Genomic DNA, 22252 nt, shown 5'->3' on the forward strand with positions numbered 1-22252 from the left:
AACCACTATTTTGACTAGGCCCTATTTCGGGATGTTACAGTAACAAATGAACTAAGTAAATAAAAAAGATATTTGCTATAGGACGAAAGAGAGAATGCCTGGGTACTTAGGAAATTTTGTTTTTAGAGAGAAATCTTTATACTACCTTTGCTAAACAAACCTTCGACAATTGAATCAATTTTAGGAAAGAGAATATGGCTGAAAATAGAGGTATAAATTGTTTTTCGAATAGCTAGGCAGTATAAGAAAGTATATTTTGCCAAGGTAAGATGGGTGCTTTCATGCATTTAGATGTGTTTTACTTTAGGAGAAGTAATAACTCAGGTTTAGGGGTGTGATAACATTTGAAAAGAGTTATATTTCATGCCTTTAGGCCTAGGTAATTGCTTGTACTTAAGCACATTTTGTTGCATTTTTTGGACATTTTAGTTAGCATTTTTAATATGGCATTAAGACTTGGACTGTGGTGGAATTAGGTGCTTTTAATCACTTGTGGTGGAGTTTTTTGTGTTGATGTGGCAGGAACATGTTTTGGAACGAGGAAATAAATGAGTGAAGTTTTTTTAGGGCAAAGTGCAGATAGTTTGCCAGCACGGATGTCGTCGCAATGCCGGGAAGACCAAATCAACATTTTTCGCACAACAGTCCCAATTTAGATTCAAATTCAAATTTGTACCAGATAAACCCCATAAAAGAGGAGAAAATAATCATGAGCTGTTAGTCAACCCTAGCCTAATCTATCTATAAAAACCAATTAAAGGGACCTCATAAATGACGAAGAAAAAGAGAGAGAGATCTTTAAGCGTGAATAAGGGTTCAACTGTGCAAAGGATAAGAAGTCTAAGGCAGTCCTTCTTAGCCATCATAGGATGCTGTGCTGTCGAAGTATGGACTGGGCAAGCGAAAGTTGCTTCCCAAAGTTCTTTTATTATTTCCATTAGTGTTCTTTTGAAAGATTGAATTGAAGTAGTTGAACGCAATGTCAGATAATATTTTGGTTTGGAATTTTATTTCCCAACCCATGAGCCAAATCTCTTAAGGTTGTGATTACTTTCTATGAAACCTTAATTTTTTTATAGATGTCGTATATATCTAATTTACTTTACTATTTCATTTGATTGTTCTTATTTCTTAAATAAAATGCAATGATCTCTACACATAGAAGGATATTCACATGCTATAATCTGATCCTAATTCTGAAACAGTTGGGTTGGTTGGATTAAAATTAAATGGAATGTGCAAGTATTCGATCGACACTTGTAGTCGACTTTAGACATAGAGTCACGATCATATAGGAGGAACCCATGCAAGATATCTAAAAAGCATCTAGACACAGGCAAGGTAACTTTAGGTTTTGTCCTCGTAAGAGGCAAACCATTTTAGATCTCTTATATGCAGTAAAGTAGATATTATTTTGCCAAGGCATTATTGAAAGTCGGGGTCGATTCTGGGTAATCCCAACCTTCCGAATCAACATCACTCTATCCTTAATCTTTGTTGTAGTATCTTTATCCCAACATATTTAGTTGTTTGTTTCTTTATTTACATTTTATTTGGATAATCACTCTCATTATTGCCATTACATTTATGCTTTCACTTTTGCCATAGCATTTTCAGTTATTCATTAATTCCACGTATTTCTTACATCATTACTCCACTAATTGCCACTACATATTTATCATTGATTTTTCCATAGCATTAATCGCATTTTATTATAATAACCTAACCACTTTTATGCCTCAATCTAATCCTCATGAGAATGATTCTCACTCATCACTTTATTACTTGAACTAACATGTATACTTGTACAAATCGTATATCATTTTACACGCAATAGTTGGGTTGGTCTAGGTTGTGCATTAGTGTTACTAGGTCCAGCCCCTTGGTTACTCCAACAAAAATTAGGGTGGTTTCGCCAAGATGGGTTATAAAAATTGGATTGCGATCACTGCCTACCCCAGTTTTGGTTATGGTTCTGGTTACCCATACAATAAACAGATTATGGGTTTAATGGACATTCTTCAAACAAGTGCCCTTCCCCACAATAAACATAGGCTACATTTTCAAATTGATTCGATGGCTAAGCTGTAAAATTATTAAACTCATTAGTGTAAAGTTTTTAAGCATTGAGGGTATTGAGGATACCTGAGATGCAAGTGAAGTGAGAGCATCCATTTCATGTACTCCAGCGGCTCATCTTCCTCGCACTGCTCAATTGGTTGGCCATTGATAATTATTGTTGGCAATCCTTTCGATGATTTCATAAGCCTTGTTATAAGACTTAGAAAGGAGTTCTACTACCATTCTCGTATGAGCATTGAAACCATTATAGAATGTCTCTAGTTGGGATGCAATGTAAGATTCCATGATGAGGGCACTTTCATAACAATTCTTTAAACCTTTCTCATGCTTCACACAAGGACTAGTCATCCATCTGTTGGAAGGTAGTGACCTCATTCCACAACTTAGCATTCTTTCTAGGTGGGAAATACTTTATAAGGAATCTTTCTTCTAACTCTTTTCATGTGGTAATGGAATCTAGTGACAATGAGTTCAATCAGGCTCGAGCTCTGTCTCTTAGTGAATATGGGAACAACTTTAATCGTAATGCATCTTTGGTTACCCCGGCTAACTTGAAGGAATCACTCACATCCATGAACAATCTTAGATGAAGGTGAGGATCTTCAGTAGGCATTCCACTGAATTGACCCACTGTTTGAAGCATATGGAACATGACTACCTTCAACTTGAATTGTTGTGCCTCGATTTTGGGTTATGTAATACTAAGATTAAGCTCATGAAACAATGGCACGACATACTGTCTTAAAGCTTTATCTCTATCATCAACAATAAGGATAGGATTTTGAGCATGATTTGCTTCGTTTCCTTGATTCTGATTTTCAAAGTTCATCTCTTTGGTCCTTCTCTAAACTGTTTCTCTTCTTCTTAGTCGAAATGTCCTTTCAATTTCATGATCTATAGGGAGTAAGTCGATAATTCGATCAATGCTCATAAACACCTTAAATAATCACAAAAAAAAATTAGATTAGAATTGAACAGAAAAATAAACCAAAATGCAAAATTAACAATTTCACAAATAGTGTTTTTTTAAAACAATCCCCAGCAACGCCACCAAAAACTTGGAACAACGGAAATGTGCAAGTGTACACAATCATATCAAGTAATAAAATGACAAGTAAATGTTGAGTTATTATACCCACAAGCATTGTGAAAGAAAAAAATATTTATGAAATGTAAATCAAACACTTTGGTGATTAAAAATATTTTGATTTTGAGGAAGTGATTAAAAACTAAAATTTAACTAAGTAAAATAAAATAAAAATAAAAATTTCAATGCACGATTTCAAAAGATGGTTTTAATTAAGATGACATAATTGTGTTAGATCAATTACATTCTTTAACATAGAATTACTAAACTCATGTTCATGTTGTTACGAATATTTTCACGACAACTTGGTAATTTGCTAACTATTGCTCATACGTACTTACTAAATTAACAAATCTCTAGAACATTTTTCAATGCTAATTCAAACAATTAATCAATTTCATAAGCAAGTATAAGATTAAGTGAAGTAACAACATAATCCTATATTAAAACAATTTAATCACAATAATCTTGCAAGTTATGCAAGGCTAATGTACCGTTTAATACCATCGCTAATTTAACCTTTAGCTACCTTAGAATATTAAACACGCATCAATTAAATACTTTGTCAATTAATTACAATTTCAATATGATTAATAATTAATTCATTTGTTACCTTACAATTATAATGCAAGTATAACATAGGCATGATTTTATTTAATTGAACAAACTACCAAGGCCTAATAACAACACAAACACAATTATAATAATTTAAGTGGACAAAATATAATCAATCTAAATTTAAGTCATTTTAATTAAATCAAGAATAACAACACAACAAATATCCATGTCCATGGTCACAACATAAACAAGAAAATTAAAGAGAAGGGAACTAGAAAGCAAATCTAGTATTTCTATGAAGCTAGACTAGTGCTCTCCTCTCCTTCTCTGCTTGTTCTATCGATTCAAGGTATTCACAAAAACTTGAATATTGCTACTCCAAGGTGGATGAAAGATATTTTTCAAGAGAGAAATTGGCAAGGGAATGAAACAAGAAAAATGGGAAAACAAATAAGGGAAAGGAAGAGAGAAAGTGAATGAGACAGAGAGATGTGTGGAAAGTTGTGGTGTGTGAAATGAGGTAGGGAAGAGGGGTATTTATAGATGGGAATTGCTGCTAAAAATAGCAAATAAATATCAACCACTCCCTCTCCCTTGGTCGGCCATGCATTGAGCAAGTTTGAGTGATTCAAACTTGCTATTTTTAGCTTGGGGTAAAAAGTAAAATGCATGAAAAGTGGAGGGGGTTGAATGGCATTTAAGAGAAGTTCGAGGGTTGTTTGGAAAGTGTAAAAATCAGCTAAAATCAACTGATTGGGTTAGCTATATGGACGATTTTGGACTGCCAATTTTGTTTGGTGGATCAATCTTCTTTACTTAGCACAATTAGGTCTCCTTTCTCCTTCAGACTTTATATTAATTTTTAACCCAGTTAATGTTGGATCAAAATTAAATATAAAGTATGTTTAATAAATATTTTTGGACCATCCGTTTCTGGTAAATTAATTATTCTTGCTCTTGATTCACTTGATGCATAAAATTACCCCCAACGGTTTAAGCCTTTAGAGGTGACTGCCGAGCCAATTTTCACTTTTTGTGCAAAACTGTCGAAAATAAACCAAATTTTTGAAATTTTACTATAAAAATAATTAAAATTAAATATGTTAATAATTTAAGTGCAAATTAATTATTTTATAATTAAAGTATGAATTTAGACAAAAATTACTACGAAATTGCATGAATTAGAGCTCAAAATGTGCTGAAAGTCTATATAATTTTGTGTTTCTAGTAAGTTACACAGCCATGCAGTTAAGTAGATTTTTAAATATTTACGGGTTAATTCTAACATGTGCTTAGAGTTAGGAAGAACTCAAAAGGGTTTAATCGAATATGTTGATTCTGATTATGCAAGAGACCTGGGTCGATGAAGGTCTCTCACAAGTTACTTTTTTGCTTTTGGGAATTGTGCCATTAGTTGGAAAGCAACAATTCAAGTTATAATGGCTTTGTAGACTACTGAAGTAGAACACATGGCAATTATAAAAGTAGTAAAATAACCAATTTGGTTAAAGGGGCAACTATCATATATTATGATAGTCAAAGTGCCATACATCTCACTAAAGATCAAATGCATCACGAGAGAACGAAGCATATAGACATTCGTTATCTTTTTTGTTTGAGAGGTGATCATTCAAGGGAATCTTCAAATTCCTAAAGTTGGCACAAAACACAATCCGACCGACATGTTGATAAAGAGCCTTCCAGTTTCAAAGTTTGAGGGTTGTTTAAAATTGGTAAGTATCCAACGAAGAATCAGTTAAGCCCGTAACAGGGCTCGACAAGGGAGTTGGTTCAAATACGAGTCAAGGTGGTGATTTGTGGGAGAATGTCTCTTATTTTGACTAAAGTTTATTTTGGCTTTTCTTCTCCCAATTAAACTCTATTTCTAGTTTTCCACTTAAACTTTGATTAACTAGAGTTTTTATAGTCATATATTCTATGAATTTCAGCCTGTAAATACGCATTAGTTACTTTTTGTAACACCTCTAACCCGTATCCATCGTCGGACTAGGGTTAAAGTCGTTACCGGAAAAATCAAAACATTTCACAAATAATTCACAAACACCATTCACACATAATCATAAATCATTACAGAGTCCCTTACATAGGTTAACGAGACCTTAAACATGCTTTAAAAAGGGGTCGGGACTAAACCGAACACATAAAAAATTTTTGAAACTTAAACAAACTTTCTAAGTTACAGAGGTCACATGCCTGTGTGAACAGGCCGTATGCCTCACACGGTATTAGACACGCCCGTGTATCTAGACCGTGTCAAATCAGGGCATACTGATAAACGGTAATTTATACATATTTTTATCCCATGCTTAGCACATTTATGGATTGTTTCTCCTTAGAATTGGTAAATTCGATGCTCCTAATCCTTTAATTTCATGTTTTATACTTAGGTGAGCATAGGAGAGTAAAAAGAGCGAGAAACGGGCCAAAAACGGAGAAAATAGACCCATATGGGAAATCAACACGGCCTAGACTTTCTCACACGGGCGTGTCACACTACGTGTCCCTTTGGCAGGATTGAAGCACGACTTACACGGGTATACTACACGCCCGTGCCTGTTCAACAGCCTTGACCACGGGCTGGAGTAATCGCACGCGGGCGTGTCACACGGGTGTGTCCCTACCGAGCCCAAGTATAACCGTATTCGGAAAAGGCCAATTTTGGGCACTCTTAGGCATTCTAAAGCCTATTTAAACACCGAAGAAGGCACTTAAGAGGGGGACGCAGAGTAGGAAGCAAGGAATTACTCAAGGAAAGCCGATTGATCCATCTCAGAAGCCGGATTCATCATCAAGACTAAAGATCTCCCTTCAAGTTCCTTCAGGAGTTTTAGGTTTTCTTATGTTTTGTTATCTTTATGCTTTTGAGATGTTTTCCTTCATAAGTATGAACTAAAACCCCTAAATACCTAAGGGGAATGAAACCTAAGATGGATCTTGTTATTATTATTTGAATTGTATGATAAATATTTGATTTGTTCTTAATTATGTGCTCTTAATTCTTGTTTTAATATTCCAGGATATTGATTCAAGTTAACGCTCTTATTCAGAGGAGGAATAGACCCTGTCTAAGAGTAAATTTTTCGTAATTAAGCAGAGTTGATTGCGCGCCTAAAGATAGGGTGACAAGATTTTGCCGGATTAGGGTGAACCTAATAAGGGAATCCATAGATCGAGTTAATGCAATTCTAGGGTGTTAATTAGAAAGAGATTTCAATTATTTAACCTAGAGTTAGACGTTATTAGTCTCGAGAGAGATAATAATATAACTTATGGATTTCTATGGATCAAGTCAAATGAATAAATCGCCTGATTCAGAGTCAAATAACAAGTGAAGTCTAGGTGGATTTTTCCTTAGGTATTGTCTTAATCAATCGAATTTTCTAAAAAGTATTTTTCCCAAATTTTCTTTCTGTGCATTCTTAGTTTAGTAATTGTTTAGATAACCAAACCTCTTGATTTTTAGGCTAGATAATAAAAAGGAAGTAAATACTAGTACTCGTGGTTCCTTTGGGTTCGACAATCCGGTCTTGCTGAACTATACTACTGTTCGATAGGTACACTTGCCTTAATCGTGATAATAAGTTAGTCTCAAGAACGATTCATTTATAAATTTTTAAAACCTTTCACGAATATCACGCATCACATACATACTGACTTAATCACACAACCACAAGAGTGCCTTGGCCATGGTCAAAACTGACTTGGGTCACACGGCTAGCCACATGCCCGTGAGCCTTGGTCGTGTTCAAGACTGACTTAAAATCATAGGGTACCCCAAGGGACACACGGACGTGTAACATGACCGTATGTCACACACGGCTGAGACATACGCCCGTGTCTTTGCTGTGTGGACAAAAATAGGCCATCTGAAAAGCCAATTTGCCACCCAATTTGGGTCAAACCTACAAGCATCAAACCAAACACATTTGCACTATAATTTTAGCCAATTTCAATACCAAAACATAAATCATTCATGCCATATTATTATCAACCAAATTCAAGCTTATAAACTATACTCAATCATATCAAATCATAAGCCAAAGTCATATTAAATCATATGTTTCATAACTTCAATTCACCTCATTCATTCACATGCCAAAACCTTACCAAATTGACCATTTCACTAGGCCATTAAAACACATCAAAACATACCATTTATGAACACAAGCATATACCAAATTCATTCATAATCTCATCCATAACCAAGCCATATTACATGGCTAGATATACACATCACAAAACATAATCAAAATCCTCTAGCCTATACATGTCATACTTCAATATATACATTTTCAAAAGATACCAAAATAGAGTTCGATAGTGTGGCGATGGTCATTGACAATCCCCGAGTTCTTAGTAGCTTCCATATCTATAAAACAGTTGAAAAACACATAAAGTAAGCTTTCAAAAGCTTAGTAAGCCATATACAAATAAACTTAACAAATAACATCAATTCATTCATATAATTTAAGGCAAAAATACATTCACTTAGCCATATATCTCTTTATTTCATTTGAACATAATTCACATATACATATCATAACTCATTCTCATAGCAACTCATACTTATATCATATATTCACCAAGGTACAGATACTTACTTCTCATTCTCAAACATGGTATACAATTCAAACATACCTGAGTCAGATACAAATTCACATAGTCATCTATTTTCTTGGAATACCCGTTGAATCGTTCAGAATTATAAGGATACGCGGATAGCTCGGAAAGCTCATACAATGCCAATGTCCCAGACATGGTCTTACATATAATCAAATATCGATGCCACTGTCCCAGACAGGGTCTTACACGAAATCAAATACAATGCCAATGTTGGTCTTACATGTAAATCATAAGTCGATGCCAACATCCCAGAAGTGGTCTTACACGATAACACATATCAGATCTTATGTCATGACATATGTATCCTAACTATTCCTAAAGTTCGTACTGGGCTTTTCGGACATCGGAACTTTGTCGATACTTTCTCGGATGTCTCATTTTTCTCAACTCATATATTCATTCATCATAGTACAATAGCATATAACCGATAAAAATTCAAATCAAAGCACATTTATTTGTATATAGACTTACCTTGTACGGATTCGGAAAGACGAAATCGGTTACTCGACGACTTTCGACTTTTCCTGATCTAATTCTATCTTCTTCAGTTCTTGATCTATATAAATTCAAATTTAACTCTTTTATTCACCAAATCATTCAAATCAATCGACAAACACATATTTAGGGCAATTTACAAATTAGCCCTCACATTTTTACATTTTTGCACTTTAGTCCCTAATCTCAAAAATCATAAAATATACAAATTTCCAAATACTCATGTTAGGCTGAATTCTCATAGTCTTCATATAAACCCATATGTTTCATTTATTTCACATTTTAGTCCCTCAAAATCTCATATTTACAATTTAGCCCATTTTACTCAAATTCATCAAAAATTCTAAGACAAAATATACTAACCCAACACATCTTTTATTTTCCAACAACTAACATCACAAATCTCACAATTTCATCAATGGCATATTTCAAAATCATCAAAAAAATTAGAAATTGAGACTTGGGCTTGATAGAACACTAAGCAACAATCACAAAAACGTAAAAATTATCAAAAACCGATCAGAAACATACCTTAATCAAAGATTAGAAGTGCTAAACCCTAAACAACTCTTTTTCTTTTCTTTTGTTTGATATAATTGGCCATAAGATGGATAATGAATCAAATTTTAAGCTTTTGTTTTATTTTAATCATCATATTAACTAAATAGTAATTTTACCCTTTGTTATAAAACCATTTAATCAATAAACATAAGGCCATTTATGTCCATCCATTAAGCTAATGGTTAAATAAAAATATAAGGACCCCACATTTAATAAAACATAGCAAATTAGCACTTTTTCAAATAGAAGGCCACTTTTACATTTTACGCGATTTCCTCCTTTTATCAAATTAAGCACACAAACAATTAAATTTTCATACGAAACTTTCACACATGCCAATTCACATATTATAATCACAGAAAATAATATTTAAATATTTTTTTGACTAGGATTTGTGGTCCCAAAACCACTATTCCGACTAGGGTCTAAACTGGACTGTTACACTTTTGGTTTTACACAACAAAAAATATTTAGATTGAGAGAATTTTGTTCTTTGTTTCGAAGGTTTTTTTTTTCTTATGGGGCTTCGAGTTTTTTCTTTTAATTCTCTCCATCTTTTGCACTCTCCTTTATTATAGTGAAATCTTATTTTGCTCGAGGCTTTTTATCATCTCTAGAGGAGTTTGTCCACGTAAAATTTGCATGTTTAATCTTTTCGATTCTTATTTTCTTCACTTTGTTCATTTTTAATCGGGTTTATCACCTACATTATCCAATATTTTAAGTAAAATTATAGTTATTTCATATAAGCAAGCCTATTACTTACAATTTGTTAAATAAAATGATCTTAATTAAAATATTATTTCATTAAAATGATTAAATTTCACATGAAAAAAATCTATTAATAATATTTTATTAAATGAAATAACATTTATTGCTACCTACAATTGATGTTTACTAAATAACACAACAATTAATGGAAGTGTTTGACTATAGTAGTCAATACGGGTTGGCACTACATAAAAATGTGTAAACATAAACACAAAGAAGACCAATGTTTGTTTATGCAGTTCAATTTCCTTGCATTTACGGAGTCTAGCTCAGTGAGTAATTCCACTATATTTAGTCCACAATACAACAAGTGAATCACACTTTATCACTTCTAAGTATAGAGATCTCACATTTGCTCCTAAAGACTAGAACACTCACCTCTAAATTCTCCTATTGAGGATTTAGGTAATAAACACTAAAAGTTTACAATTCGGTTTGCACTCTTACACAAAACAGTTCCTCAATGAACAAAATCAAGTGCTCTCAATATGCTCTCTTATATAACCTAGACAAACCTCTCTAACATATATCAATCTCAACTTGTTAACATAGAAACTAAATGAATAAACAATAATTCCTTAAAAAAATCTAGTACAATATAACCAATAAAAGCATAATCTGATGAAGATATGACCTTCCAAAATCAGCATCACAATCCCGACCGATTGTCTACAAAACAAGGGTTGTCTTAAATTCATTTGAATCCAATCTAATCTTCACTAGCCATGGATTGGTTCCTATAGATGTACCATAGTATCTTCAAAATATCATCACAATAACTCGTCCAAAGATTTAGTTTCATTATATTGCCAACTTAAATATGACAACTAACTCCACTATCTCAGTAGTAGACTATAGTGGGCACTGTCGAGTGCTAGTTAACTCAATACAACACACCTTGCCTCAATAATCTTCAATGAGTGGAGTTAAAGATATCAATTCAATATACTATTAAGTTCCATAATTGAATATTCTATTATGAATTTGGAATAACACAACCTTATAAATTGATTACTTGAATTAACAAATCATGATAAATTAATCAATTTGATTTGATAACTTATGTTGATTAATTGAACATGTTAGATATATGAACTTCATAATTAGTTATGTGAAAGAATGTAAACTAAAAGATGCATAAAAATAATAATGCATGCATCTGTTATACATCTTTTTAATTTTGTTGATTTGATTCTCACTTTGTTTCTTTTTTGAACATAATTCTCAATTTATTCAGTGGATGGGAATTCATAATATCAAACTTATGGTAGACTTATAACACTTCTTTATGTAACAGCATGATATTATAGGTGTATAACAACCATCTCTCTATAACAGATAAAATTTTGATAGACAAACAAGGCTGATACAACGAGGGTTGACTGTATATATAATAAGAAAGAAAGAAAGAAAAAACAAATATGTAAGAAAAAATAGTCAAATAATTACACTAGCATCGATAGAGTAAAGCCAAACTCGACATTCATAGATGTCGAGGTCCCTAAGTCAAACTTACCAAACTTGATACTCATCGGTATTGAGATACTCTAAAAAAAATTATTATGATCAAGGTTCGAGATTCGTAGTTTCCAACATAGTTTTTAAAGTTTAAATTTATTGTCTTTCTTTAAGAATGCAATGTATCTTATTATAGAATCCAACTTTGTGAAATTAAAATAATTGAACCTTAACAATGAGATGTGATGTGGTGGTTGTTAATCTCGTCCTTTAATTATGAGCTCAAAATTTTTATCTCCGCTAATGCAAATGGAACATATTTCATGAAAAATTATTTAATTTTTTTGAAAAATATAAATAATAATTGATATTCACCTATTCTATGAATACCCTCGACTCGAAACATAGTTATAAATAATAATAATAAAAATAATAAGGAATAGCAACAATCAAACACAAATGCACGTCCTAAATACCCCCAGCTATATAAGTACATCTAACTTTTAGATCCAAATTAAATTTCTCAAAAAAAAAAAAAAAAACCGAAAGAAAAAAAGCCTCAGCCTCTATTATTTATTTCACAAGCACCAAAGCAACAAGGAGCAGCAGAAGAAGACGAAGCGATTCTATTTTTCCCTTTAGTCCGTCATCAGAGTCTGATCGACGCTGGGATTTCGGCCGATCTTCTTCCCGTTTCTCCTCCATCACTCTATTCAAATCTCCAATTAATTTGCTGAAAAACAGAGATTTATGCATGTTAATGTGATTGAGATTAGAGTAGATGGGGCACAGGAAGAAAAACGTTGCTCCAAGATCAAAACAAGCGCCCGAGCTGACTCCCAATAATGCGAAGATCGATGTATTGGCGCTTCCACTTGAATCCGATTATGGTTCTCCCTCTTCCTCGCAGTCGTCCTATGCGGCGGTTAAGGGGGAGTGTGAACGAGCCCTAACGGCACTCCGACGTGGCAATCATACCAAAGCGCTTCGGTTGATGAAAGATTCGTGTACTCGTCATGAGAACTCGGTTCATGCGGCGCTAATCCACCGCGTTCAAGGCAGGGTCTGCGTGAAAGTGGCATCCATCATCGATGACTCTAACGCCAAGCAGCGGCATTTGAAGAACGCTATCGATTCGGCCAAAAAAGCTGTGGAATTGTCTCCGAACTCGATCGAATTTGCTCATTTTTATGCTAATTTACTGTACGAATTAGCCAACGATGCGAAAGAGTATGAAGTGGTGATTCAAGAATGTGAACGCGCATTGGCCATTGAGAATCCGGTGGATCCCGCCAAAGAAAGCTTGCAAGAAGAGAGTCAACAGAAAATATCAACCGCGGAGGCAAGAATTTTGCACGTGCAGAGTGAGCTGAAGTCATTGATACAGAAATCGAATATCGCTTCAATTTCTAATTGGATGAAGAATTTAGGGAGTGGAGAAGAGAAGTATAGGGTCATTCCGCTTAGGAGACTACCCGAGGATCCTATGGAGGTTAGGTTAGTACAAGCGAGAAGACCTAACGAGATTAAGAAAGCTACAAAGACGCCAGAAGAAAGAAGGAAAGAGATTGAGGTTAGAGTTGCTGCTGCTAGATTGTTGCAGCAGCAGAAATCTGACGCAGCCTCTTCTTCTCCAGTGTTGCAGGGTGAGGGAGAGAGGAACGGACTGGATTTTACTTCCGGAGGTGGACAAAGGGGAGGAGCAGATAGGAGGAGGAAGAATAGTTCTACAGCTGAAAGGAGAGATTGGGTTCGATCGTTTTGGAATTCAATGAGTGTTGATTCGAAGAAAGATTTGCTTAAGATTAGGGTTAGTGATCTCAAAGCATATTTTGGTTTGTTGAAAGATGGGTTGGCGAGCGAGGTCTTATCAGAGGCTTTAGCATTTGCTGAGGTTAATAAGACTTTTAAGTTTTGGGTTTGTTGTAGATGTAGTGAGAAGTTTGCGGATTCAGAGTCTCACATGCAGCATGTTGTTCAGGAACATATGGGGAACCTCATCCCTAAAATGCAGACTGTTCTGCCACAAAGTGTTGATAAAGAGTGGATAGAGATGCTCCTTAACTGTTCTTGGGATCCCCTGGATATTTCTGCTGCAGTTAAAATGATTGACAACCAGCCTAAATTTGGTGAGCCGGAGTTTTCTCATGATTTTTACTCACGGAACCGTAATGAAGATAGTGATGATTGCCTCAAAGATGTGAGTGATAAGGAAAATTTTAGGGATCCCTACAATTGTGGTAGTTTTAAGGGCAATGATTGTGACAAAGTTCATAACATTGAATGCAAAGAATGTGATGGAAACCAGGGTTCTGTAGCATATCCCCTTATGAATAGTTGGCCGACAGTGGATGATGCTGAGCGTGCCAAGCTGCTTGAAAGAATCCGTGCTACTTTTGAACTGCTTATTAGACATAACTACCTTGCTGCTGGCCATCTTAACAAGGTGATACAGTTCACAATGGATGAGTTGCAGAGTATGGTTTCTGGTTCTCAGCTTCTGAATTACGGTGTAGATCAGAGTCCCATGTGCATTCGTTTTTTAGGAGCTACACAACTTAGAAAAATCCTCAAATTATTGCAGGATATATCTCATTCTTGTGGTCTGGCTAGATATTCTGAGAAGACTGCTACTATGGATGATGTGAATGGTGCTGCTGAGGTTCTTGAGGTTAAAGAGAAGATTATTCTTAGTGCAGATGCTTCCTGTCTACTCCTGGATGAACATTTATTGCCTGATGCAGCAATAGAAGATGCTACTCAAGGCAATGTTAATGGTAGCAATGGAAATGGGGTTTTACAGGATGCTGATGCTCTGCTGTCCTGGATATTTGCAGGCCCCTCAAGTGGGGATCAATTGGCATCATGGATGCGCATGAAAGAAGAGAAAACGCAGCAAGGACTTGAAATGCTTCAGATGCTGGAGAAGGAATTTTATCACCTACAGAGCCTTTGTGAGAGAAAATGTGATCATATAAGCTATGAGGAAGCACTGCAGGCTGTGGAGGATCTCTGTCTTGAAGAAGGTAAGAAGAGAGAGACTTCCACTGAATTTATTCATAGAAGCTATGAATCTGTCCTTAGGAAGCGAAGAGAAGAACTTGTTGAGAATGAAAGTGATGTTATGTTCCTCAGCGGCAGATTTGAGTTGGATGCTATATCAAATATTTTAAAAGAAGCAGAAGCACTGAATGTCAATCAATTTGGCTACGGGGATACTTATGCTGGTTTGACTTCTCAGTTATGTGACTTGGAATCTGGTGAAGATGATGACTGGGGAGCTAAGGATTATCTGCATCAAGTGGACACCTGCATAGAGGTTGCCATTCAGAGACAGAAGGAACAATTATCAGTTGAGGTCGGTCTTTTACTTTATGTGCAACTTTCAATATAAAGAATTGATTCTTAAATTGCCATTCTTAACTGTTCCATTTTTTTTGCAGCTTAGCAAAATTGATGCACGAATTATGCGAAATGTTACTGGGATGCAGCAGTTGGAAGTCAAACTTGAGCCTGTGTCTGCGCATGATTACCAATCAGTGTTGTTGCCTTTAGTGAAATCATACTTGAGGGTATGTAATAAACCAGTAAAAGTTTTCATTTGATGTTCTGTCTCTTCTAGACAAAATGTATATATCTTGATATTGCTTTTACTTTATATGTTTTATTAATTATTTTTATATTAGGTACACTTGGAGGATCTGGCCGAGAAAGATGCCATTGAGAAGTCTGATGCTGCAAGAGAAGCTTTTTTAGCAGAGCTTGCGCGTGACTCTAAGAAGAGTATTCGAGGGGGAAATGATAATTCCAGACATTCACAGGATAAAAGCAAGGATAAGAAAAAGAACAAGGAGTTCCGAAAATCCAAGGACTCAAAGGTTACTTGTTTTTCCTTTTTTTGTTTTTGATAGTTCATCTGGTAGTTACCTAAGGTAATATTCTATTGTGCAGGTCTAATGTTTTCTTACTGTTTCAGGTTTCTGGTGGAAATGAGCTGCATATACTTACTGATGAGACTGCTGAGCAAGTGTATGTTTTCCTTCTGTTTGAATTTAGAGATTCTTGTTTATGACTTTGAAGTTTTCTGCCTTCACATAACTGTTATTAATACTTTTTGGCGTAGTCTACTACTAATGTGCATTTTCATGTGTGTTTTCTTGCAGTTCTTTGGCAGTTGCTTCTGATGGTGATCATCTAGATTCTGAAGTTGTTTCTGTGAATAGTGATGACTTGAAACAACAAGAAGAGGAATTGAGACGAAAAATTGAGCTTGAAGCAGAGGAAAGAAAGCTTGAAGAGACTTTGGAGTATCAAAGACGGATTGAGAATGAGGCTAAACAGAAGCACCTTGCCGAGCAAAATAAAAAAACCAATCAAGCATATGCAAAGAATGCACCAGATAGTTTGCGTGATGCTTACTTGGAAGTAGGTGATCTAGATATTCAGGTAAACACTCTTCCTTTAACATGATGAGATGGAAGTTGGTCAATGCTGTTATGTTGAGACGTGCTTTATGCTTTTCTTTTTAGAGGAACCATAATGAGAATATGAGATATTTAGAAAACCATATAAACTTTCTTTTCAGGAACATTTGGCACCAAGGAACGGGGTTGTAAACAATTGGAATAGCATACCAGTGAGCAATGCCAATGGTTCAGTTGTGCCAGTAACTCATAATAAATTTAAACAAGGTTGGCGATATAGTAAAGTTTGTGAATAGGCTAATTATCACCATCAAACCTGGGAGATCTCATCTTTTCATATTATGCAGGACTATCTAATGGTTCAGTCTCAGAGGATGGTCTTTTGCCTAGTGAAAGACGGACAGGAAGAAAGGGTAGACGACATAAGAGTTCCAACAAATTTCTTGATGGAAAGTCTCCAGTAGCATCTTCTGAAAAGGAAAGTATTCAAGTTGGAAGTTCTCATGTCCATGTAGAAGAGCAAGTTAGATATGTCGATGGTGTCCCCGGTAAAATTTACTTTGTGTTTTGTTGTGCTAGAATGTCATATTTTACATTGCTTAACTCTGTGCTGATGTTTACGCAGTTCCAAGTACTAGAATATTAAATTTACTTTGTGCTTTGTTGTGCTAGAAGAATGATGTTATATTTTACTTGTTAGAACTTGGGATGTATTAGACAAATGGTTCTATGATAATTGAAAGATGGTTTAGATTTAAACTGTGGCGGTGGTCAGTTGTGCTTCCTTTCTCACATCATTTATAGTGACAGGAAAAGGAGAGATTAATTGACTTCCTCCTATTTTACTGCCACATGGGTGTCTTCAAAATGGAAGCAGAACTGGATTTTCATGATATTTGTCTCGATGTTGATCTGCTCATGTTATTTAATGTGTTTATGTGTGCAATGCAATTCTATCTTTCAATAACATGACACTTTGAGTCTTGTCTAAATTAATGCTCATGAAAATTTTATTGGATATCACTATCGGGTCTTTCAATAGCATTATGTCCTTGTTATGGTAGGTTGTTTTTCAGATTTTGTCATATTATAGGAACTAAATTGACATTGGTACTTTGTGAAACCAGTTGTTTCCATCTCTGGAGAAGGCAATACAAAGACTTTAGGACAACTGCAAGCTCAGGAAGATGATGAAGAAAGGTTCCAAGCTGACCTTAAGAAGGCAGTTCGCCAAAGCCTTGGTAATGTTCTTACTGGGTTTACTTATACATGCTTCTTATGGTTGTGCTACACTTCCTAGCATTATGTGTGGCATTGGGTGTCTTGAAACAAGTCAGTTTTACTTCTTGAACATAAAAGAACTATTGTAGTGTATATCTGGATTTTTCTTGGGCAACCATCTTCTCGGTAGCATCTTATAAACAAACTTAAAATGATTTCACCTATGAATTTTTTAGCGGCAAAAAGAGATTTTGGCTTTATCTATTTAAGGAACATTTTGCGTCATTATGTATTGCTTTTCTGCAGTTTATGTTGTGACTGACTTGGGTGAGTTCTTTTTTCTGGGTATTTGTACGAAGGGTTAAGTATTGGAGTCCTCTATCTGATTGTCTAATGCACTATAACTTTTTACGATGAGTTCTGTTTAGTTATGCATCAGTATTTAACTAGGTTGTTTTGGCTCAACCCTTGTGAGTAATGTATAAATGTGTTTTCGGTAGTCTATCATGTAGTTGCCCATATATTTTCACATTGATGCTTCAGTACATATTGAAATAAGTTCCATTTATATGAATTGGACTTGTATTAGTTTTGCCTAAAGTTGCAATTTTGTTGCATATTGATTTCTGTAATTTCTATTCAGTTCTATAACGTTGTTCTTTATTTATTGCAGCTGGGCTGGGAAACTGGCAAACTGTTACTTGGTGTCAAGTTCCTAGTTTTCAGTTTCATTGAATATCTTGGCTAGTTCAGCAGCTTTATAACCTTGTATTTATCTTATTTTTCAGACACATACCAAGCGCAAAGAGTACCTTTGCAAGTAAACAATCATATTGTCTCACCAAATGATGTCTCCAATGAAGCTTTGAATGAAACTGTTGTGTTTGGTACTGGCCTCCAGAATGAAGTTGGTGAATATAATTGTTTTCTGAATGTTATAATACAGGTTGGTTTTTTCTCGTATGAGTGAAATGGTCTTTTTTGCCATACTGTTCTGAACTTCACTTTATATATAATCTTCTCTTGTTAAATTGCTTTCTGCCTTTTGCATAACATCAGTCTTTATGGCACTTGAGACGGTTTCGTGATGAATTCTTGCGGAGATCGACATCAGATCATGTTCATGTGGGAGATCCATGTGTTGTCTGTTCACTATATGAAATTTTCATTGCCCTGAACATTGCATCTACTGATGCACGGAAAGAACCTGTTGCCCCTACATCACTTAGAATAGCTCTTAGCAACTTGTATCCAGATAGTAACTTTTTCCAAGAGGTAGGTTCAGTTTTTTATCTTACGACTTGGCTTTCTGAATGAGGATATTCTTGAAACTCACACAGAAAAAGGGAAATGAGTTGGACAAAAAGTGAAGCTACTTAATTGTTATATATCTCTTACCGATAGTTATGATTTTAGATGGATCCCATGTTGGAAAGTTTTGACATGAATAGTAGCAATTACAGGCTCAGATGAATGATGCTTCTGAAGTATTGGCTGTAATATTTGATTGCCTTCATCGCTCTTTTACTTCTGGTTCGAGCGATTGTGATGCTGACTCTGGGGACAGCCACTGCACTGGCTCCTGGGATTGTGCAAACAATGATTGTATAGTGCATTCCCTTTTCGGGATGGATATATTTGAGCGAATGAACTGCTACAGTTGTGGTCTGGAGTCCAGACATTTGAAATACACTACTTTCTTTCATAATATAAATGCCAGTGCACTGCGAACAATGAAGGTATCATCCTTTAGAAAATAATTTAGTTCACAAATTCCTGAACAAGTTTATTTTTCTTGGTTCTTTGTAACAAGTTTTGGTTTCATTCAGGTTATGTGTGCAGAAAGTTCCTTTGATGAGCTTTTAAATCTTGTGGAGATGAACCATCAGTTAGCATGTGATGCAGAGGCTGGTGGCTGTGGGAAGCTCAACTATATCCACCACATTCTCTCAAATTCACCATCTGTTTTCGCGACAGGTTGTGCTTAGAGGTCTTAAGTGGATTTATACTTAGCCACTCATACTCGCTGATTTATACTTACAAAACCATTGTCATTTTTGTTCTTGCAGTTCTTGGATGGCAGAATACCTGTGAAAGTGCTGATGACATAGCAGCAACACTTGCTGCCTTAAACACTGAAATAGATATTAGTGTCCTTTATCGCGGTCTTGATCCGAAAAACAAGCATAATCTAGTCTCAGTGGTATGTTTGTGTATTCCCCCAACCCACCCAAAAAAAAAAAAAATCTATTTGAGTTTTACATTTAGTACAAATTTAATATGCAGAAAGAGGTGACCTTTGAACATTGTTTGTTAGGTCTGTTTGTTGCGTTTTTCATATATCTTCTGAAATTGTCAGGTTTGCTATTACGGGCAACACTATCACTGTTTTGCCTATAGTCATGATCGTGAAAGATGGATTATGTACGATGACAAAATTGTCAAGGTAATATTGTGGTATTTTATGATGTCATCCAGTGTATCCTGTTGTTTGTGGTGTTACAATCTGATATTTGATGTCCAGGTAATTGGTAGCTGGGCTGATGTCATTACAATGTGTGAGCGGGGGCACTTGCAACCTCAGGTTCTATTCTTTGAAGCTGTAAATTAAAAAAATGGTTGGATCTTGTTACGACATTTGATACACCAGATAGCCTTGAACTTCTTAACGAGGGTTTGGCATCTGATTGCTTTTGGTGGTAAGATGTTCATAGTCACATTGCAGCTTACACCAATGCTGTTTATACCGTATAAACATGCAAAATTGATATCAAAGAAAGTTTGAGAAGTTTTGGTTTGTTAAGAAAATCTTGAGATGTGATATAAAAGGAAGAGTTTCAGGATAAAATGTGTTTTTGTAGGAGAAAGTGGTGTTTTTGAGGGAAGAAATGATGTAACAAGTAGATATTCTTGGAAATTGAGGAAATTGGACAAACGGAAGAGCATGAAGTTAGTCTTGTCTTTTTTAGGTACTTATGCCCTTATGCCTCCAAATTCATTTTCTTTCCCAATAAGGTGGCTTTGGGTTCGGTTCAGTTAATACAATTGGGTGACGATGAATGGCATTGAAGGAGCAAATAGCATATAATAGTGCAAAGAGGAATGCCCAGTTTTTAGGAGGATACGTGAATTGTTGGGGGGGGGGGGTGAGTGGAAGTTATTAGATTCAAAAAAGAAAAGTGGTAGATTTAGATGGGTGGTTTGGGTTCCTTCCAAAGATTGTTTCCCCCAATAGTTGAAAGATGGTTTTGTATAGATCAGCATCAGGGCAATTAGGGTCTTTCATTCAACTATTGATGATATAGTCAAATTTTATTTTCATCCTGATGTTGATGAGGTTACATTACATTACATGGTGATTTTTATGAATTTTTGTTTTAATTACCCAATTAGTAGCTACCATCCCCTCCCTCTCAAATTCCGAATATATTTCGTGCTGTAGTCATTTTGCATTTATGTCTAAGCAGATTTATGTTAGTATTTGAAATATAAATCTGCAGTAATGGGTACAAATATATGGTGCATCAGAAATTACACTTGGACTTGTGTTGTGCTCATGTATTTCCATGTGTTATAATCATGTTTAAAGTTTTATATGCGTAATGCAAATATTGATATGTTAATAACTTGTTATATAAATTGACACATGCGTATTATATTTGTTTATGTTAGATATTTTTTCATGTCAAGTTTCGTGTCGTGTTCTGTATCATGTTTTAGTTATTATCTTTTGCTCTCATGTTCAACAAAGTTCCCAGCTTTAATTAGTAGAAAGTGTAGTCACATGACCCATTTGTCTATCAAATAAAAATGGTTGATTGATCTTGGGGTATGTTTGTTTGTTTGTGTATATGTTCATTTCAGAATTTTGATTATTTCATCGTTAGATGATGATACGAAATTTTATCAATTGTTTTAGGATTAAAACTTAGTTTTAGAATATCATACCAATATAATTGTGTTGTATGAGATTTGATAAACAATGATTGCCCCTAGGTAGAACTTTCCAGGTTCGACTTCGGCTCCTAGAATTTCGATATTTGTCCCCAACTGCTCGTATGCTTTGGAATCGGAAGATACCTCTAAAAACATCCTGTTTTCTATACGACCTCGCACTTACTTTACGCTAGATTTTCACAAATGCACCATATTCAAGAAAAAAATATATATATATTTTTTTTGTACTTAAAGTTTAGTAACAAGTGGTACTTAAATTATTTTTTTTCCCAAACCGTTATGCTTATTTTAAAAAGTACAATTCACAAATTAATACTTAAATTATATTAATTATTCTTTTGTTGCCCATTTTACATTAAAATGTTATATTTGTTAAAAGATTTTAGATGATAATAAATTGTTATAATGTTTGACAATGACCGAAATTTGTACTCTTGAGGTCAAGGTGTTGGCGATTGATTTTGTTTTCAAATGTTGCTTGTTTGACTTGACAGGATCGAAAAAGTTACTTTATCAATCAAAAATCAGTATTTTCAAAATTGGTTTAGTCGGTTGGACCTATTGGTTTGGGAATCAAGGTACTAATATGAAGATAGGGGTTGAATTGGTTGGCTCATACAGACCAATTGAACTAAGGTGAGGTAAAAAATTGATTGAATTGGTTTTATTTATTTTTAAAATATATATTTTTAATTTTTATGGATTTTTTATAGTGTATTTAATTGAATCAGACAAATAGGCCAAATATATAATTGGTGGCGTAATCGATTTGACCATCTATTCAATTTTACAAACTTTAATTAAAACATGAAGTTCAAATGCTTACATGTAGAAGAAACTCAATATGAAAGGAAGAAGAAAGAAAGAAAATATAAAAATAAAAAGATATATATAACATGAAATTTTTAATTGGTAAATTTTTTTAAAATATATAAACTTAATAATTTGAATAACTATTGAACTAATAGAGGTACCAACTAAAGATAAAAATAGT

General features: G+C 34.7%; 1 protein-coding gene and 1 non-coding gene across 4 annotated transcripts; both read left to right on the forward strand.

Moving 5' to 3' along the window:
- Positions 1–2360: 2360 nt before the first annotated feature.
- Positions 2361–2467, forward strand: LOC128282193 (small nucleolar RNA R71). Its single transcript, XR_008272420.1, has one exon. It is a non-coding gene; the product is annotated as a small nucleolar RNA R71 (small nucleolar RNA).
- Positions 2468–12134: 9667 nt separating this feature from the next.
- On the forward strand, positions 12135–22064 carry LOC108483083 (uncharacterized). Of its 3 annotated transcripts, none has more exons than XM_053027605.1 (16): positions 12135–15014; positions 15100–15228; positions 15343–15534; positions 15633–15685; positions 15820–16102; positions 16242–16347; positions 16428–16628; positions 17208–17321; positions 18090–18247; positions 18361–18576; positions 18765–19040; positions 19131–19278; positions 19371–19504; positions 19661–19747; positions 19826–19885; positions 21753–22064. In XM_053027605.1, exons 1-16 carry the CDS (start codon positions 12438–12440, stop codon positions 21804–21806), a joined length of 4788 nt encoding a protein of 1595 aa, XP_052883565.1. In that variant the 5' UTR covers positions 12135–12437; the 3' UTR covers positions 21807–22064. The 3 variants fall into 3 exon arrangements, with proteins under 3 accessions (XP_052883565.1, XP_052883566.1, XP_017641775.1); XM_053027606.1 differs by lacking the exon at positions 21753–22064 and adding an exon at positions 21298–21615; XM_017786286.2 differs by lacking the exon at positions 21753–22064 and having other exon boundaries at positions 12136–15014; positions 19826–20940.
- The last annotated feature ends 188 nt before the right edge of the window (positions 22065–22252 follow it).

This window comes from Gossypium arboreum, chromosome 1 (assembly GCF_025698485.1).
Source record: "Gossypium arboreum isolate Shixiya-1 chromosome 1, ASM2569848v2, whole genome shotgun sequence".
Lineage (NCBI taxonomy): Eukaryota > Viridiplantae > Streptophyta > Magnoliopsida > Malvales > Malvaceae > Gossypium > Gossypium arboreum.